The 16,123-nt window shown below is 49.4% G+C and overlaps 1 protein-coding gene across 1 annotated transcript in view; it reads left to right on the forward strand.

The window, feature by feature from the left end:
- The window catches only part of IGSF21 (immunoglobin superfamily member 21), a 150,811-nt gene that overhangs the window by 45,453 nt on the left and 89,235 nt on the right, over window positions 1–16,123 (forward strand). Inside the window, exon 3 of the mRNA XM_077837572.1 lies at window positions 3,736–3,857. Within this exon, the coding sequence (XP_077693698.1) occupies window positions 3,736–3,857 (122 nt within the window). The remainder of the gene's footprint in view (window positions 1–3,735; window positions 3,858–16,123) is intronic.

A 16,123-nucleotide genomic window follows, 5' to 3' on the forward strand; every position in this document is an offset into this window, starting at 1 on the left:
CCTCCTGTTTTCAGTGGAATTGAAGTAAATACTGAAAAGAGGTGTTTCGACTTGAATTGTTTTTTGGGGGGGGTCTGACAAACAATTTAACACAAATCTGCAAAATATTTTGGTTGAACTAAATCTGCATTTCTGGTGGGGAAAAAAAGTTCCGGCCAAAATAGGCTGCCCAGCTCCCACGCTGGATTCTCGATCAACCTGAGCCACTGTCAATCAACTCCAGGACGTCACAAACCTCACTGCGAGGCAAATGCTGCCCACCACCTGAGCTGAATTACAGACCCCAGACCTGCCACTGTTTACTAGGCAGCCTTTGCGTAATTCAGAGCGAAACATATTTGCCATCCAGGCAAAGCCCTTGCTGCAAAATGCCTTGAGGCAGCATGACCAGACTCCCAGAACCGCTCTGTGGCAGTAGCTTTGTGTTTATAATGTCATTCTCTGTGATGTACATGGCTGACTCTTTCTCCCGTGTATTTGCAAAGTGCTGCTCCTGGCTTTTATGAGCTCCATTTGTGCAAGCAGTTCCCATATAAGCCACTGAATGACTCTGAAATAGCTTCAAGGTGCCAGGAGCGCTTTATTCCCTTAGCACGTTTACTTCTTTGTTTTAAATAGAGATGAGCCCGACATGCACAATTTGGATCCAGGTCTAGGCCTTGAACAGCTCAGCATCCAGGAGCTGCATGGTGATTTTGGCCCTTTTTAGAGATGAACACCTCTTGTGAAATTCATATCGGGGATATGGATTCCAAATGGATCGGACCTGAATCTGGATTCCTGATATTCTCAAAGTGTTTGGATCTGAGGGTCCTAGTTTGGGTCCTTCTCTAATTTTCAAAGGGGCCAAGTGAGAAATACAAGCTCTATGAAGAAATGGAAGAGCTAGTTAGAGCTTTAGTGGAATTTTAAAGTCGTGCAGCGGACATTTCACTGGTAGGTCCTTTAGTTAAGTGCATCTTTCTGGCTTGCTGAGATGTACAGAAAGAAGCCACATACGCAACAGACCCCCTTTGTGTTTAAAGGACACAGATCCACCTTTTATTTGCAGCAGCATTGGATTCATGCACCATAAATCTCTCCTTGCTTATGGAGAGCTAGGCTCCCCATTGCTTGCTGAGCCACGGGACACATGGACTTTCTCTCCCCTATGTTTCATCCTTGCCCCTTCCCTCGCCTAACACAAGAACTAGGGGTTAGGAAATTAAATAGGCAGCAGGTTTAAAACAAACAAAAGGAAGTATTTCTTCACACAGCACACAGTCAACCTGTGGAACTCTTTGCCAGAGGATGTTGTGAAGACCAAAACTATATAACAGGGTTAAAAAAGAACTAGATAAGTTCATGGAGGACAGGTCCATCAATGGCTATTAGCCAGAATGGACAGGGAGGGTGTCCCGCGCCTCTGTTTGCCAGAAGCTGGGAATGGGCGACAGGAGATGGATCACTTGCTGATTCCCTGTTCTGTTCGTTCCCTCTGGGGCACCTGGCACTGGCCACTGTTGGAAGACCGGACACTGGGCTAGATGGACCTTTGGTCTGACCCCGTATCGCTGTTCTTATGTTCTCGTTGCAGCTGGTGGAGCCACAGCACAGTGATGTAGGTGGGCCGACAGCAAGTGCACAGCGGATACAAGGGGAAGAGCAAATCAGGGAGCTCCTTCGCGGTGCCCCCCACTCCGGGGTTTGACCCAGGGCTACTCCGCAAGAGGCACTGTCCCCGTCCACCTGCAGCCAGGTCCCTCGCAGAGCGTTCAGGGTTCCATTTTTATCAGGAAGATGCTGAGACAAGCAGTAAAAGGCAGCCACACGGCAGGCTACGTCATTTAAGTGGATCTAAGGCGTGTGCGCCCACGCAGCCCTGCTGCTTGGGAAGGCTTTGAAAGCCCCTGCCTGTTTCTTATGGCACCAGCACGGTGCAGGCGAGCTCCTGGACCCTCCGGCAGTCTGCGGGAATTGTAGCCCCACTGCCAGACCTCAAAAGCCAACTGTGTAAATAGTGGATCAAAGTTTCTTTCTTTTATTTTATCCTCCCCTCTGGATTATTTTTTGTTCTAGCTCTCTTCCATTTACTTTTTTTAAAACTTCATAATAATTTGTTTTTGAACAGCCTTAACCACAAAAAGTAGGTGTGTGTGTGTTGTGGGGGGGGGGTTGCACTATAAATCTGGGAGCTTTACAGAGAATGGAGTCGGGGGGGGGGGGGGGGGGGCGGGACACACGACAGGGCAACTTAATCCCCAGCAGCCTTTTACAATAAGATTCCTTTAACGAGAAAATCAGATCAGCTGGCTGGAGATAGGAGTCAGAGAAAATGAAGCCAGAGAAAAGGCCCCTGCTCTTGTGATGGGATAGCAGGGGGCTTTGCAGAGATAACAGCCTAGCAGATGAGAGTGGGGTGTTTTTTTTAATCGTTTGTGGGAAAAGGAAATAAAAATTTAAAAGCGGGCAGAAAAGATGAAGGGAGGCGGGGAGACACCTTCAATGTTTGCACCTTTTCTGTCTTCTAGCTAAGGTCCTTACCTAGCCCCCATGACAAGAGCATCTGAGCCCCACACAATCGGTAAATGAGTCAGCGTGCCAACACCCCTGGGTGATAGAGAAGTGATGTTATCCCCGTACTATGGTGGGGTACTGAGGCCCAGAGAGACTTGCCCACAGTCACCAGGGAATCTGTGGCTGTGCTGGCGATTGGACTCAGGTGTCCTAAATATGAGGCTACTACTCTAACCACTGGACCGTCCTTCCTTGTCTGGGAGGAGCTGGGCGTTGGGTAGGGCTCAGTGATGGTGGTCTACGGTTTGGGGGATTGTGTGAGGAGGTAGATTAGTTTGTGTTACGTTTCTGTTCTTGCTAGGTGATTCCACTGGATCTTGGGGTAACTGATGGGTCTGTCTGTCTGAGGGCACATGGAGCATTGGATGGGCGCTCTTCTATTGTGATTTATAAAACATGTGATAAACAATTTTGGAGACGGGTCTGGTACCAAACTCCCGGAGCTAAACACCCTCAGACTCTGGTCTCTATCCCTGTAACAGGTTGGCCAACAACTCTGGATTGGAACCCCTCTAAACTTGGTAGTTTGGGCCAGTGTCTGATCATTAGGGGAAGTAGCTCTGCCCTCCCCCTCTCTCCCGCAGATTTTGGAAGGTGATCTGGGTTGGCAGGAGATTGAGGGTTTGCTGGCTGCTGTGCTTTACTATCAGCTAGCACTGACAGGGATGCAGAGGCAGCATGGGGCGGATGGCGTAGGGCTTGCGAGCTATGGGAACTAGCCCCATGAGCCGCATGGTTGGCTATTTTCTGTGTAACTTTCACTGACCAACAGAGGTCACTCCCATACATTGTGAAGGAGGAGGCTCCAGGTCTTTCTTCACCATGAAGACAAGACAAGATGGGAAAAGCCCATGGCCCCATGCAGAGCTGTGTGCTGGGGACACATATGTTTTTGTTGTACAGGGTTTTGAGCTAGGCTGGATCATGGTTGATGAATAAAAAAGCCACCCCTGCTTTAGCCTGAAAGCTTGTGCATCAAACGTAGAGATGGAGCCAAATGGAGACTCCAGATCTGAACACCTCCTAGACTCTGAGGGAGTTTGGCTCTGAACTTGGTAGCTTGGACCCATCTCTGAATCAAATGGTGGTCCAGTAAGATGTACAATGCTGCTTTGTCTGTCTGCCCATTTAGGACAAGCCCAGCTATCAAATTCTTATACACGTGTTTGTCCTTGGCAGGTAACAGATGGTGGTACCATCAAACAGAAGATCTTCACCTTTGATGCCATGTTCTCCACCAACTACTCACACATGGAGAATTATCGCAAGAGAGAGGACTTGGTGTATCAGTCAACAGTGCGGTAAGCCATTCCGCCTCCATTGAAGAGGGTGCTCAGAACTTTCCTAAGTTATATGAGAGAGCAATTTCAGAGGAGTCCACTGGGTTAAAATATTGGCAGGAGGAGGGGGGGAGAGATTGTGTGTCTTCATCCTGGTCTGAACGGTGCAAACCTACCATGAGGCAAACCATGCACAGACCACTCATTTTTAGGAGAAGTGTGACATATATAATGTATTCTCTCTGATGTAATGTACTCCACTGTCAGTAAATCATTACAGAATTGTTTGTGCCGGAGAGATAACGAGTGAGAGAGAGCACAGGCCTGGGAGTGACTGTAGTCTCGGGGCCTTATGCCAGAGAGGGTTCGCAGCCGAGAATCGCTAGCAGAGCGAGGCGCCTATCTCTGCGCGAGGGGCGGGAGGTAGCATACACCCCCCTGGTCAGCCGCTCCTGTTGGCTAGCTCAGGCGTGCTGGCGTTTGTGAACCACTGTTGAAGGAGTCATCTCTCCCCATCCGTTGCCTCTGCGCCTACCTCAGGCTTCGTGAATCCCAGTATGTGCCTGTGATTTTCTAGGTGCCTGTACGTTAGTTGTGGGGCTCAGCATCACAACACCTAACGCCTGTTCTGCCTCCAGGCCCTTCTAACTGGTCAATAACTGCTTGAAAGGAGTGCAGGCGACCGGAAGCTTTAGCCAGGACTCATTTGCTCCAACGAGCGACAGGTGCTGGCATCAGATGCAAACGCGGTTGTCTGTCCATCCCCTTTACGAAGCCCCTTAGTTGCTGAAACAATTTTCTGGTCAGCAGTTGAACGGCTGGGCACTGCCCGCTCTGTCTGGTGACAGGCCGCAACATTTGGGATCCTTCCCACAAAGATATAGAGCCAGAGCCCAGGTGAGAGGATTTGACAGCTGTGCATAGGAGGCAGGCAAGATCCTGACGGTCAGCAACCTCGTCCATGTTGATGCAACCTCCCTGATCGCCTGTGGCCCTCGCCTCTTCCTCACTGTGACCCTATCCTGGTATCTAGCCCCCCCCCCGCCCCGGAAAGATGAAGTTTGAGCCCCCAGTGAATTTTCACTCCCAGTGAAATTTTGCCTGCTGCAGCATGCTGCGGGCTCTGGAGCATTCCAGGTACCATTTCAGAGCCCTAAGGAAGGCACCAGAGCCTGGTCTGGATGCACCTAGGCTTCAACTCCATATTTTGAGGTGTGCGGGGCCATAGACCAGCACTTGGACCGTTTAATAGGTGGGGCCCCCATATACAGTTGTGGGCTTCCCATAGGTCTAGAGTCAGCCATGGCCTGGGTCACCCCGAGGCAGCAGAGGGCTCTCCAGTACCAAAGAGGCTTCGGAGACTGGGATTAAGGTTACGTAAAACATTACTGTGTCTGTATGAGGTCTGAGCTGGGCCATTCCGTTCTCCAGCAAAGTTCAGTTCTGTCCGTTGCTCATCTCCGAGGGCTTACAAAAGGCCATGATCACAGTGTGAACTCCACCCTCTGAGGCCCGGGATGGAATCTCAAGAGTTTGGGTTGGCCTCCTGGGGCCTGATTCTTCACAGCCCAGCATCTTGTGCGGTTACTTACAGCAGTGCCGTGGGGTTGGAATGTTACCGGGTCTGAATTGTTGCGTTCTGCACTCACGTGGCCCTGGTGCAGGGAACCGGAGGCTCATACCCAGGGGCTCTCCTCTCTGGAGCCCATGTCAAGCATGGTAATGTCTCCAAGGACTGCAACTGAAATCAGGACGCTCTGTCGCTCTGACCTTTTCTGTGCCCATTCCACTGTCATTGCCTGGAGAACCCCTGAGGAAGAGGCATATTGGAAGCCAATCAAAGCGCAAAGCATGGCCAACAAGCCAACCATGCATTGTAAATCATAATGTTCATCCTCATGACAAAGACCATGATGAGAAGGAGCGAGAATCCACCTTGCCAGTTCTGTTGTGGCAGCTCCTATCTTCCTCTCTTTCTCTGCATTGTCTCTCCTGACCCAGTTCTGAATATCTGCCGATCTTTGCAAAGGCTGATTGGAAACTTGGATGCTAGTACTTTGTCTCATGATAGCTGAAAATCTGCGAGGCTGCTTTTTAGTGAAACGAGAGCAGCTGCTTTTGATGGACATGTCAGGACGTGACATGTTGGTGCAATGGTTCTTTCCTACCTGCGCTCATCCAAAGAGCGAGGGGGGAAGGGAGGCGTTAGAGAGGAAGAAAGCTTTTAAACTAAAATTAAGGGAAGGGAGCGGGGGGAGGAAGCCAACAACCCAAACATTATATGAAGAGGAATCAAGTTAGAGGCAAGGGCTGCTGGTGCTTTTGCTAGATTGGCGACAGGACTTCAGGGATAAGAATGCCACATTTACATATAAATGAAGATATTTACAAATTAATGCATTTCAAGCAAGAGAAAAATCCCGGCATCACAGCTGTCAACGCTTCATCCTCTCTTGCAGTGGGAGAACGAGAGAACGAGGCGAGGAAGATTACCAAAACGCATGATAGCAGGAACAGTGCCGTTTTCAGAGGCAAGATGCGGGGGCGAACTGTGCTTGCTCTGATAGCTTCTCCCTGCCCTTAGCCCTTCGGGGCAGGGAAGACGGGGCATTTAAAGGCAGAAAGAGCGTCCAGCCATCCAGTATAGCCTGAGCATCTCCCTGGAAATTAGGAACGGATTGAGGAGCTTGGTACTCTAACAACATGTAATATAGACAGAATCCCCATCGTTCCTGCATAGAATTGTCTGATGAGCTCCACCTGTTTGTTTCTCCTTTGCCTGTTGGTCCTGTATGTTCAGGTAGCCGTTTGTGTCCAGATCTTCTTCTTGACTTAGTTATGATGACCTAGGCTAGATCCTCAGGGGCTGTCAATTGACATCACTCCATAGGCTTCCAGGGACAGCTGGTTGAACGTTCTCAAAAGCACCGAAGTGATTTAAGAGTCATGCCAGGTTTACACTACAACGTTTTGTTGGCATAGCTGTGTTAATCAGGGGTGTAAAAAACTCACACACCCCCCCAGCTGACAAGCCATGCTGGCAAAAAAACCATTAACCCAGTGTATCTGCAGTTACGTCAGCAGAAGAGGGCTTCTAGCTAATATAATTTGGGGAGGTGTGTTCCTGTGCTAGCAGCATCTACACTAGGAGCCTCTACCAGTACAGCTATACCAGCAAGGCGTTTGTACTGTAGACAAGGCCTAAGTCCCATTCTGAAAAGTGGCATAGGCACTTAGGAGCCTAAAAGACTCATTCAAAGTCAATGGGACTTAGGCTCCTAAGGCACTTACGTGCTTTTGGAAATTTTACCCAGAATCTTTGTCAATGCCTAGAGAGCTGTAACTATGATCAGGGCTATGTACCATATGTACAGTCCTTGATCCGAAGAGCTTTCAGGCTAAACAGACGAGATAGACAGAGGACAGGAGGGGAAACTGAGGCAGGAAGTGATGTGCTCAAGTCACACTTACAGGTCAGTGGCAGGCCAGGGATAGAACCTGGGCATTCTGAGTCCAGTCCAGGGCCCTACCCACTAGGCCACGCTGCCTCGTCAAACCATTGTCACAGATAATTGTTTTAATTACTCATTGCAGCACGAAACACCCTGTTTTGTCCCCATCCCAAAATACACCAGTGCCTTTTTTCCTAAGCCAAGGCAACTACGTTGTAATTGATCTCTATTCATAACTCACTCCACATAGACCTGAATCATTTGGTCGGCCTGACCTGTCCCTTTGATTCTCACAAATATTCTCCCGATGATAAGGTGACTGCAGAATTGCTCACAATACTGTACTTTCAATGTGATCCCATTAGGGCTTTATATAGAACTAGGGATTCTGTGGATATGTGGCCAATAAATTCCCTACTGTTTCCCCCCATCGTGCATATTCGCACACAAGCGCGTGTACTCAGCAGTTAGGGTTCCAGATAACTTTACTGCACAGGTCTCCAAGGGAAGGTACCGCATGACAGACTGTTGGCCATTAAAGCCTCTTTCTCAGCTGTTTGTTAGGACACGAACAGCCATTCAGGCGTTCCCTGGAGAGAGAGGCACCTGCTCAGGCCTCACCATGTAAAAAGAGGAGCTTTGCCTTTCGATTTGTATTGCTCCTTGCTGGAGAGTGGATGTGGTTTTTCCAGGAGGGAGAGGAAAGTGTTAGGAGGACAGGACAGGCCACCTAATTGCCTGCCGAATGGAAACAAAATCATGCCTGCTCTGATGACATCGATTTCATTTCAATTCCCCAAATAACGAAAAGAAATTATTTCTTCCTAATGCACCTCTTTCTTTTTGGTGTCCTTTCTCTCTCTCTTGTTTGTCCCCCTTTCCACCCTCCTTTACTTCTTCCCCATTTCCTTTTTTTTTCTCCCTCTCCCTTCCCCCTTTACTCTCTATCCCTTCCTCTCTTTATATTTACCATTTAGCAGCCAACCTTTCCACTACACTCTCTGCTCATCTTTCTTTCTTTCTTTCTGCTGCATTCCCTTGCCCTTTCTTGTTCACTCCTTGCTGAGAGTCATTTTCTTTGTAACACACTCATAAAAAGAGAGGGAGGGAGAGAGAAGCTGCTAATTAATTAATTAGCTCTCACTTGTTTCCCTGTTTTAAAGCCTGGCCTTGGACTCCAAATCAGACAATGTTGTATTTTTCAGCTCTGCTTGATTTTTTTGTGCAGTGTTCTCTTCCAGGGGATTGTGGGTAATATAGACAAAATCCTGGCGCTCTGGAGCTGCTCCTTCCGCTCTGCCTTCACCTGAGCGCGTGGGCTGTGGTCTGTCCATGCCATTAGTGTCCTTCCCCTGCAGGCCAGGACCACCCTAGTTAAGCTGTTTAGGGGTGCACTTTGACATAGTACCCTGCCAAGTGCCAGCCTGGCGGATGGTAGGCACCAGGATGTACTCTGCCTCCACTCCCCCCATGGGCTCCAGGCTCAGCTGCAGCCTTGACATTTGGAATATTTTTCTGTCCAAGGCTCCATGTGTGACCACCACCGTCTCGGCCAGCACCAGGGATCCGCAGAGCTGACCACGTGGGTCTCTGTAGCTTGAGCTGAAGAGCAGGCTCTGTAGCGGGGGTGGAACAGACTCACATCCTGAGTCTGTTCCAGGCACGGGTTAAGACACACGACACGCTCGCCAGTGAGTTACAAACTGTCTCTGCACAAGCGACTGCGTGTAGAATGGCCACCGCTACAGAATGAACCAAGGACCACCAGAGCGAGAAGCACGCAGCCACCGTTCCCGCTTGAGCTAAAGAGCCGGGTTCCTTTCCTGCAGCTGCAACAGACTCACGTCCTTGGTGTACGGGCCCAAAGGGGGATGCACCGACCAGTGGGCTACACCCACAGCCTAATGCACTGACCAGTGGGCTACACCCACAGCCTAATGCACTGACCAGTGGGCTACACTGGCCGCATAGACTCCTCTGGCAAGCGGCCCCATTCTTGCACTGGCCTGTCTGCAGGTGACTCACCCGGCAAAGCAGCATTGCTGGGGTTGAGTTGCTTGTCACGTCCCAATAATGCTTTGAGCTCCAAACGCAAAGCCCTTGAGACTCACTAGCGCAGTATGTGACTCTGAGCTTCCTTGCGCCTGTCGGCACTGCACCCCAATCTGACTAAACTCCCCAAGTCCTGTCCCAACATGCACGGGGCTCGGTGGGAAACCTGGGATGGATTCTCTGGGAGCCCTTGTTCTTTAAAAGTTGGAGGGGTCATTACATGGATCACTGTTCTCCTTCCCAGTCAGGCAGGAGCTGCCAGGAGCAAAGGCTTCTGGGTACATAAGAGCATACATGGAAGGGAAGTAAAAGGAATATGCCTGGATTTCCAGTCCTAAAAAAAAATCCCTCCAGTGATATCAAATATAGCTCACCTGGAGCAGATGTCCATGTCTCATAAGCTGAACAGAGCTGGCCTGGATGGTGGGGGTGTGGGAAAACCTGGCCACTCTGCCCAGTGGTGCTGGTTATTCAGAGAGTAGCAGGGGAGAGGTGAACTTTGCCAAGCTATTATGGCTCCAGCTAGACTCCACGCATGCAGCTGTGATAATCCCTGGATCTAATTACCTGATCATTAACAACAGAGGGTTCAGTCCTGTCCTTAGAGGCTGGGTCCATCCCATAATTTGGGGATGGAGCTGCGGGAGGTGAATTTACATAAACTGCCATCAAAAATAGACTGAGGAAAGGAGGCCAAACATAAATAAATAAATAAAGGCAGAAAAGCTCATCTTCTGAGCAAGAAATCACTTCGAGGCGTGTCACCTTTATTACTAATTACACGCTTGCTTTATGGCCAGCATTACACAAACAAAACCGGAGCCTGAAAAATGTCAGGGGGAGACTTCATTTAAGTTAAAAAGGCCAGGATAAGGTATTTAGTTTTGCAATATTTCTTAAAATTAGAATGTGCTAAACGTATTTCAACTCTTGTTTTCTGTGCGCTAGGCAATAAAACGCTCCTGTATCCTCAGGAATGTATTGTTGCTTCCCCAGAGTGACTGCTGCTGGTTACTTAAACATGTAATTTTATTTGTGTGTGTGTGTGTAGACAAGGTGGGTGAGGTACTATCTGTTATTGGACCAACTTCTTTAGGTGAAGGTCAAGAGACAATCTTTTGAGCTCCACGAAGCTGTTCTTCAGGTCTGGCAATGGTACTCAGAGTATCACAACAGATTGTTTAACATGAGTAATTAGCACATATTCCAAGGAACCATTCAGGGTGAAGTAGCCTATTAACACTCCTGCAGTCATAGGATAAGAAGGGGGGTTAGTGGGTTACAGATTATTGTAATAATCCATAAATCCAGTGTCTTTATTAAGACCATGATTTTGAGAGTTATGAATTTAAGCTTCCAGGCTCATCTTTTGGAGGTGCAGTGCGGGTTTTCTTTGAGGACGAGGACTGAGAGGTCAGATATCGAGTGAGTGTTTTGTAAAGAGTGTTCGCTCTCAAGTGCTACAGTGTTTTTGTCTTTTATCGTGTAAATTTGTTTGAGAGCATAGTGATTGTCTGGTTTCACCCATATAGTTGTTGTTGGGGCATTTAGGGCACTGGACGAGGCATATCACATGTTGTGATAGGCACGTGTCAGACCCATGGATCTTGAAAGGTGTGTTGTGAGGGGTGTTGATCATCTCAGCAATAGCGATATGTCTGCAGGTTTAGCATCTGGTGTTCCGGCAGGGTCTGGTGCTGCTTTGAGTTGGTGTGTCCTTGTCTGTGGGGAGTTTGCTTCTGATGAAGAGGTTGGGGGCTTGTCTGAAGGCCAGAAGAGGGGTTTCAGGAAAGATTGCTTTCAGGATGTGGTCCCCATTGAGTATGGGTTGTAATTATTCAGTGATACCCCAGAGGGGTTCCAGTGTGGAGTGGTAGGTGACAACTGGGGGGGCGCGGTGGTCAGTGTTGTTTTTTTTCTGCATTGAAGCAGGTTCTGTCCGGGTCTTTGGGTGGCCCATTCCACAATGTGATGTCCTTCTCTGGTGGAGTGTCCTTGTTTGGTGAATAAAAGATATTCTCTCCTTCACCTTGTTTCCCTAATATCCTGGCACCAACTCGGCTACAACAGCACTGCAGACAACAACGGAACATGTCTGCGGATGCATTCTTGTGTATCTGTGCTCATATGCACAGAGGTGTTCATGTGTGTGGGCCCGTTTGTGTGGGCAATCTTGGGCACGTTGCTCGCGTGTGTGTATGTCTGAGCACCCAGGTCAGTGCGGGCATTTTTGTGAGCGCACCCACACGCATGCCTGGGCATTCTTGTGTGAATGCAGGCGTGTGCGTGCACATGCATGTATTTGTGTGCATGCCCGTGTGCAAACACACATGCTTTGTTTTCAGCGAGCTGCATGGGGACCTGACTAATACCCAGGAGCAGGTGTGTTGGAAGAGGGTGCTGCATGAGGGCTAACCCTTGAATGTAGAGAAAGGAGTGCGCAGGATCGGAGGCACTGGGGGAGCTCCCTTTGAGACTGGCATCAGGGTCTTCTTAGTTAGCCCCTTGGGTTGCTTCTTCTGAGCATGTCTGGGGGGTGCCAGCCATCCCACTGCCTTGCTCCTTCTCTCTGCTCTGGCAGATTCACGGTCCCAAAGGAGGGCGGAGGAGAGTACATGCTGTCCCTATATACTGGGAAGCTGGGAGAGGAATTGTGTCTCTGGAGCTTTCTCCCCCGCTGCAGAGCAGAGCAGAGCAGCCTAGCTTTGTTCATGAGGCACGCTGATGGCCCGTTGACACCGCTCGGCCCTCCGAATGTTGCAGAGCCAGGCCCAGTGGCTGGGAATGTCTGCACAGTAGCCGGAGAGAGATAGCAACGGTGCCCAAGGACTGGGGCAGCTTCGCGTTTGGTTTTCCCAACCCATTCCTTGGGCTTTAAGTGGGACCTGAAAGTCCCAATGCTCAGCACGGGGCTGTTCTACATTGTTCAGCATACGCTGGTGGGGAGGGACAACCCCAGGTTGCTTGGGTGGCCTGGCTGGCAAAGAGGCCAGTGAGGGAACCTTCACTGTGGGGGAGGCTGGATGAGGCTGTCAAAGGAAGGAATAGGTTTAAGGTTAGATCTGCACTGCACTCGAGGCTGGCTGAGGGTCTGGAGTGGATAGGGATCTATGTTAAAGAGCAAAAAACATGCTAGCGAGGCCACATCACCCAGGTGCGTGCCCCAGTCTGTATTCCCCTGTGTCCTAGATGCAGAGCGCCAGGTGCAAGCACTCCCCCACCTGGATCTCCTCCCACTTAAATACACTTACCAGTGGCATTGACGAGCCAGCCAAGTAGGAATTTTAGTGGAGCACATGGGTCCCCACTGACAATACATTTTGCCCCACACGTCGTGCCCAGCCCACGCGGCAGCAGTGAAGTGGCTAATTGACCTTGACAAGTCCAGCATCTCCCTGCTTAATGTGGAAGTTGTGATCTGAAGAGAAACGCACCAAGAAATCTGTTTTTTTCCTCCCATAGTTTAGGATTTTGGTTTCCTGGGTAGTGTGTGTTCTGCTCATCTGCTGGTTTGATTGCTGTAGAATTTTCTGACATGACTAATTATTGTTTTGAGAGTGTTTTTGAGGCTTTACTAATTGATTACACATTCCCTGACTTGACAGATTTTTTTTTTCTGAATGCAAATGGGTTTTGCTTCCAAAACCATTGTCTTTTTGCTTTGCTCTATATTTAGTCCCTGTTTTACACAGTGATACAGGATAGAGCGAGCCAGTGGGAGCTAGCCGTTAAAGCAGAATGTCTGGGTTCTTGTCCTGACTCTGCCACGGACTTGCTGTGCTGTCTGGGGCAAATTGCTTACGTCCAAATTTTCAAACAAATTCAGATTGAAAATAAGGCATGTATTTTTAACAGTGAGGTTAATTAGCCATTGGGACAGCTTACCAGGAGATGTGGTGCGTTCTCCATCGCTGGCCATGTTTAATTCAAGATCAGAGGCTTTTCCAAAAGATCTGCTCTAGTTCAAGCAGGTATTGATGCCAGGAAGTCCTGTGGTCTGTGTTCGACTTAGTCTGTAGACTAAGATGATCAGAGGGGTTCCTTCTGGCTTTCAGGTCTATGAAAGGGAAGCAGCTAAAGTTAGGCACAAATCTATATTTAGCCGACTCAGAAAGTGACATGAAATTGATGCTGCATAGTACAATGGGAGAGGCGGAGGCCCACCAGCTTGGAAGTTATCTTGGAGTGGTGAACTGATCCCTCGCCTATGGTACTCTCTGCGGAACTGAAGGAGTTGCAAAAATGTCCTGAATTATCCTGCGCAAAACAGGCCGCGAGATGCTCAAGCCCAGAGCACGTTGCAGCTCAGAGACAAGCTGGGGGCATAGTAAAGCTACCTCCAGTCTGGGATTCTGGCCAGTGCATCAGAGTTGGGAGGAAGAAGGGAAATGGCAGAGAGCAGGGACGGGCCAGAAGAGCTTTCTGAAATGCCTCACTAATTCTCCATATCCCTGGTGGGACTCTTTTGCTCGGGGTGAGCACACAAATCCCCATCCTTAGCCACCCACCATCTGTCCCTTCCTACATAGGAAAATAGGAGATGCCAGCTAAGAGCTGCTTCTGGCAGTGACTGTCATGCCACCCCCTTGGCTGCTTAGCTAATGGAGTAAAGCTTAATCATGGGCCCTGCAGGAGGAAGATTTCTGCTCATCCCAGCGTGTGCTTTCAGCTCATGCCCTCAAGTATAACTTCTCCTTCTTTGGTCGTCTTTCAGGTACAGAGAGAGCGTGGGTGTTTCCCAAGCTGCCAGTTACAAAAAGGTACTTAAAGGCTTAGCCCGGGGGCGCCCTGGGCTAATTATACACTCTGGGCAAGGAACCCTCTTCACGGCCACACACGTTCCTCGTACAATGAAACAGGGTCCCTCACGTGGCTTAGATGCAGGCCATTTACCAAGCAGGCTGGGATGCTTTCAGCATTGTGATGACCGTGGAACCAGTGGCCCAGAGAAGGGATGGAAAGTGCCTAGGACAGGTCCTCCCTTGAACCCCTCGCCCTGCATTTCTTCTACATTGAGATGCTGTCTCTGATGTGACTCCTCCTGGCCCATCCATAGCACCTCCCATCCAGAACTGGAACCACCGGATTGCAAGGCTACTTTCCCGCCCTTGGCCCTAGCCAGCTGAGGGCAAAGGAGTGAGTTCAAGTCCCCATCGCTGCCCAGGTTACATAGAAATGCAAATTCCCCAGGTCCAGAGCTGTCAACACAGCTCCTCTTTCCACCAGAAGAAACTTCACTTGGAAATCTCTCTCTCCCTCTCTCTATGTATACTGTAGAACTAATAGAATTTGCAGCCAGAAAATTTCACTCGCTCAATACTAAACACTTAAAAGCATCCATAATTGTCAGCATGGCTTGTGCAAATTGTCTGAATTACCGTGGAACAGAGGTTGTTTGTGGTAAAAGTGTTTTCACGCATTTGCCTTTTTCAGAGGCAAACAGCAACATTCCTCCTTCACAGTGAAATATTACCAGTTTTCGTAGGAGGTAAAAAGAGCCCATTTTCTGAATCACTGCCCCCCATAGAAACCTGGATCCTTCGGCTGTGTGACAACTTTGGCAGGGTCATTTGTCGGCCCGGCTCAAATGGATCACGGGAGTGCAAGGTTCCTGTATGGTGGTTATTATTTATAGGGTGCCTTCAGTGTGCTAGGTGCTTCCGAGGCAAGGTCCCTGGGCTGAGGAGCTTGTCAGGCTCAATAGGCGAGGCACAGAAGAAGGATGGAGCATAGAATCTATCCAAAGCCTTGTGGGGAGCATGGCACAATAGATCTAAATGATGCAGCAGGGCCCTGTGATTTATGCGACAGCTGCGCTGAATTCTGCAGCACATTTAGGTTTTACAGCAAATGGCAACTGGTGGGGAGATGAGAATTCTGCAAGGCACAAGAGCTGTGTAAGCCGGGCTGGAGTAGCTCCGTGCTTTAATGTCTTCGGAGCTGGGCAGCAGAGACAGGTGCCAGCCATGCAGAGCTCTTAAGCCCTGCAGGGATAAACTCTTACACTCTGTGAGGCAGGGGGATGCACCTGCTGTGCGGTATGGCCCAGCGAAGCCGCAAAGCATTCTGGCACAGCCGTCGCGCGGTTTAGGAGCTATGCTACCATCTCCTCCTGACAGCCTCCACGCAGATCGTTTTTTAGCCTCTTTTGCCACTCTTGCAGAAGTCTGCTCTTTGCAACCCACACTCCCCCAGCCATACAGCCCCCACCCCCGCAGAGCTCCCCAAGTGGCCGGTGGACCAGCTACAGTAGCAGGAGAAACAGTCATTTGTTTGGATTCATTTGGCCAGAGCAGAGATTTATGCTGCATTGTCACAAAAAAAGGTAAACTAAACAGCCCTTAATCGCATGATGGATGGAACGACGTGCAAATGACCAAGCCTTGGCGCTAGGCGCGTGCTTTGTTCGTTCCAGGGGTGTCTGTGTGACTGATGTCGAGTTTTTTTCAGGCGGGTGGTTTTGCAGGATCCTGATGCCCTTGTGAATTTGCAAAGCCCGTCCCACGTTTACATCTGTTCTAAGGAAAGAACAAGCCGGCCTAAAATTAAAAAAGCTAATCACATTTTGGGTCCACGTTTTCCCTGCCTATGTTGATATTCAGGAGGGTGCGGTGGCTCCGTACTGTACTTCCAACACACGCAGTTGTTAATACGTCAGTGAAGTGGTTTGAAATGAACGGCCACCAATCAGATTGCTCCATCTCCCATGCTCTCCCCCGCTCCCCCTGCCTGCCGATTCCCTTTAATAAGATGATGGTATCTAGAACTGTTTGCAATTGCTCT

Source organism: Eretmochelys imbricata, chromosome 18 (assembly GCF_965152235.1).
Source record: "Eretmochelys imbricata isolate rEreImb1 chromosome 18, rEreImb1.hap1, whole genome shotgun sequence".
Taxonomy (NCBI): Eukaryota; Metazoa; Chordata; order Testudines; family Cheloniidae; genus Eretmochelys; species Eretmochelys imbricata.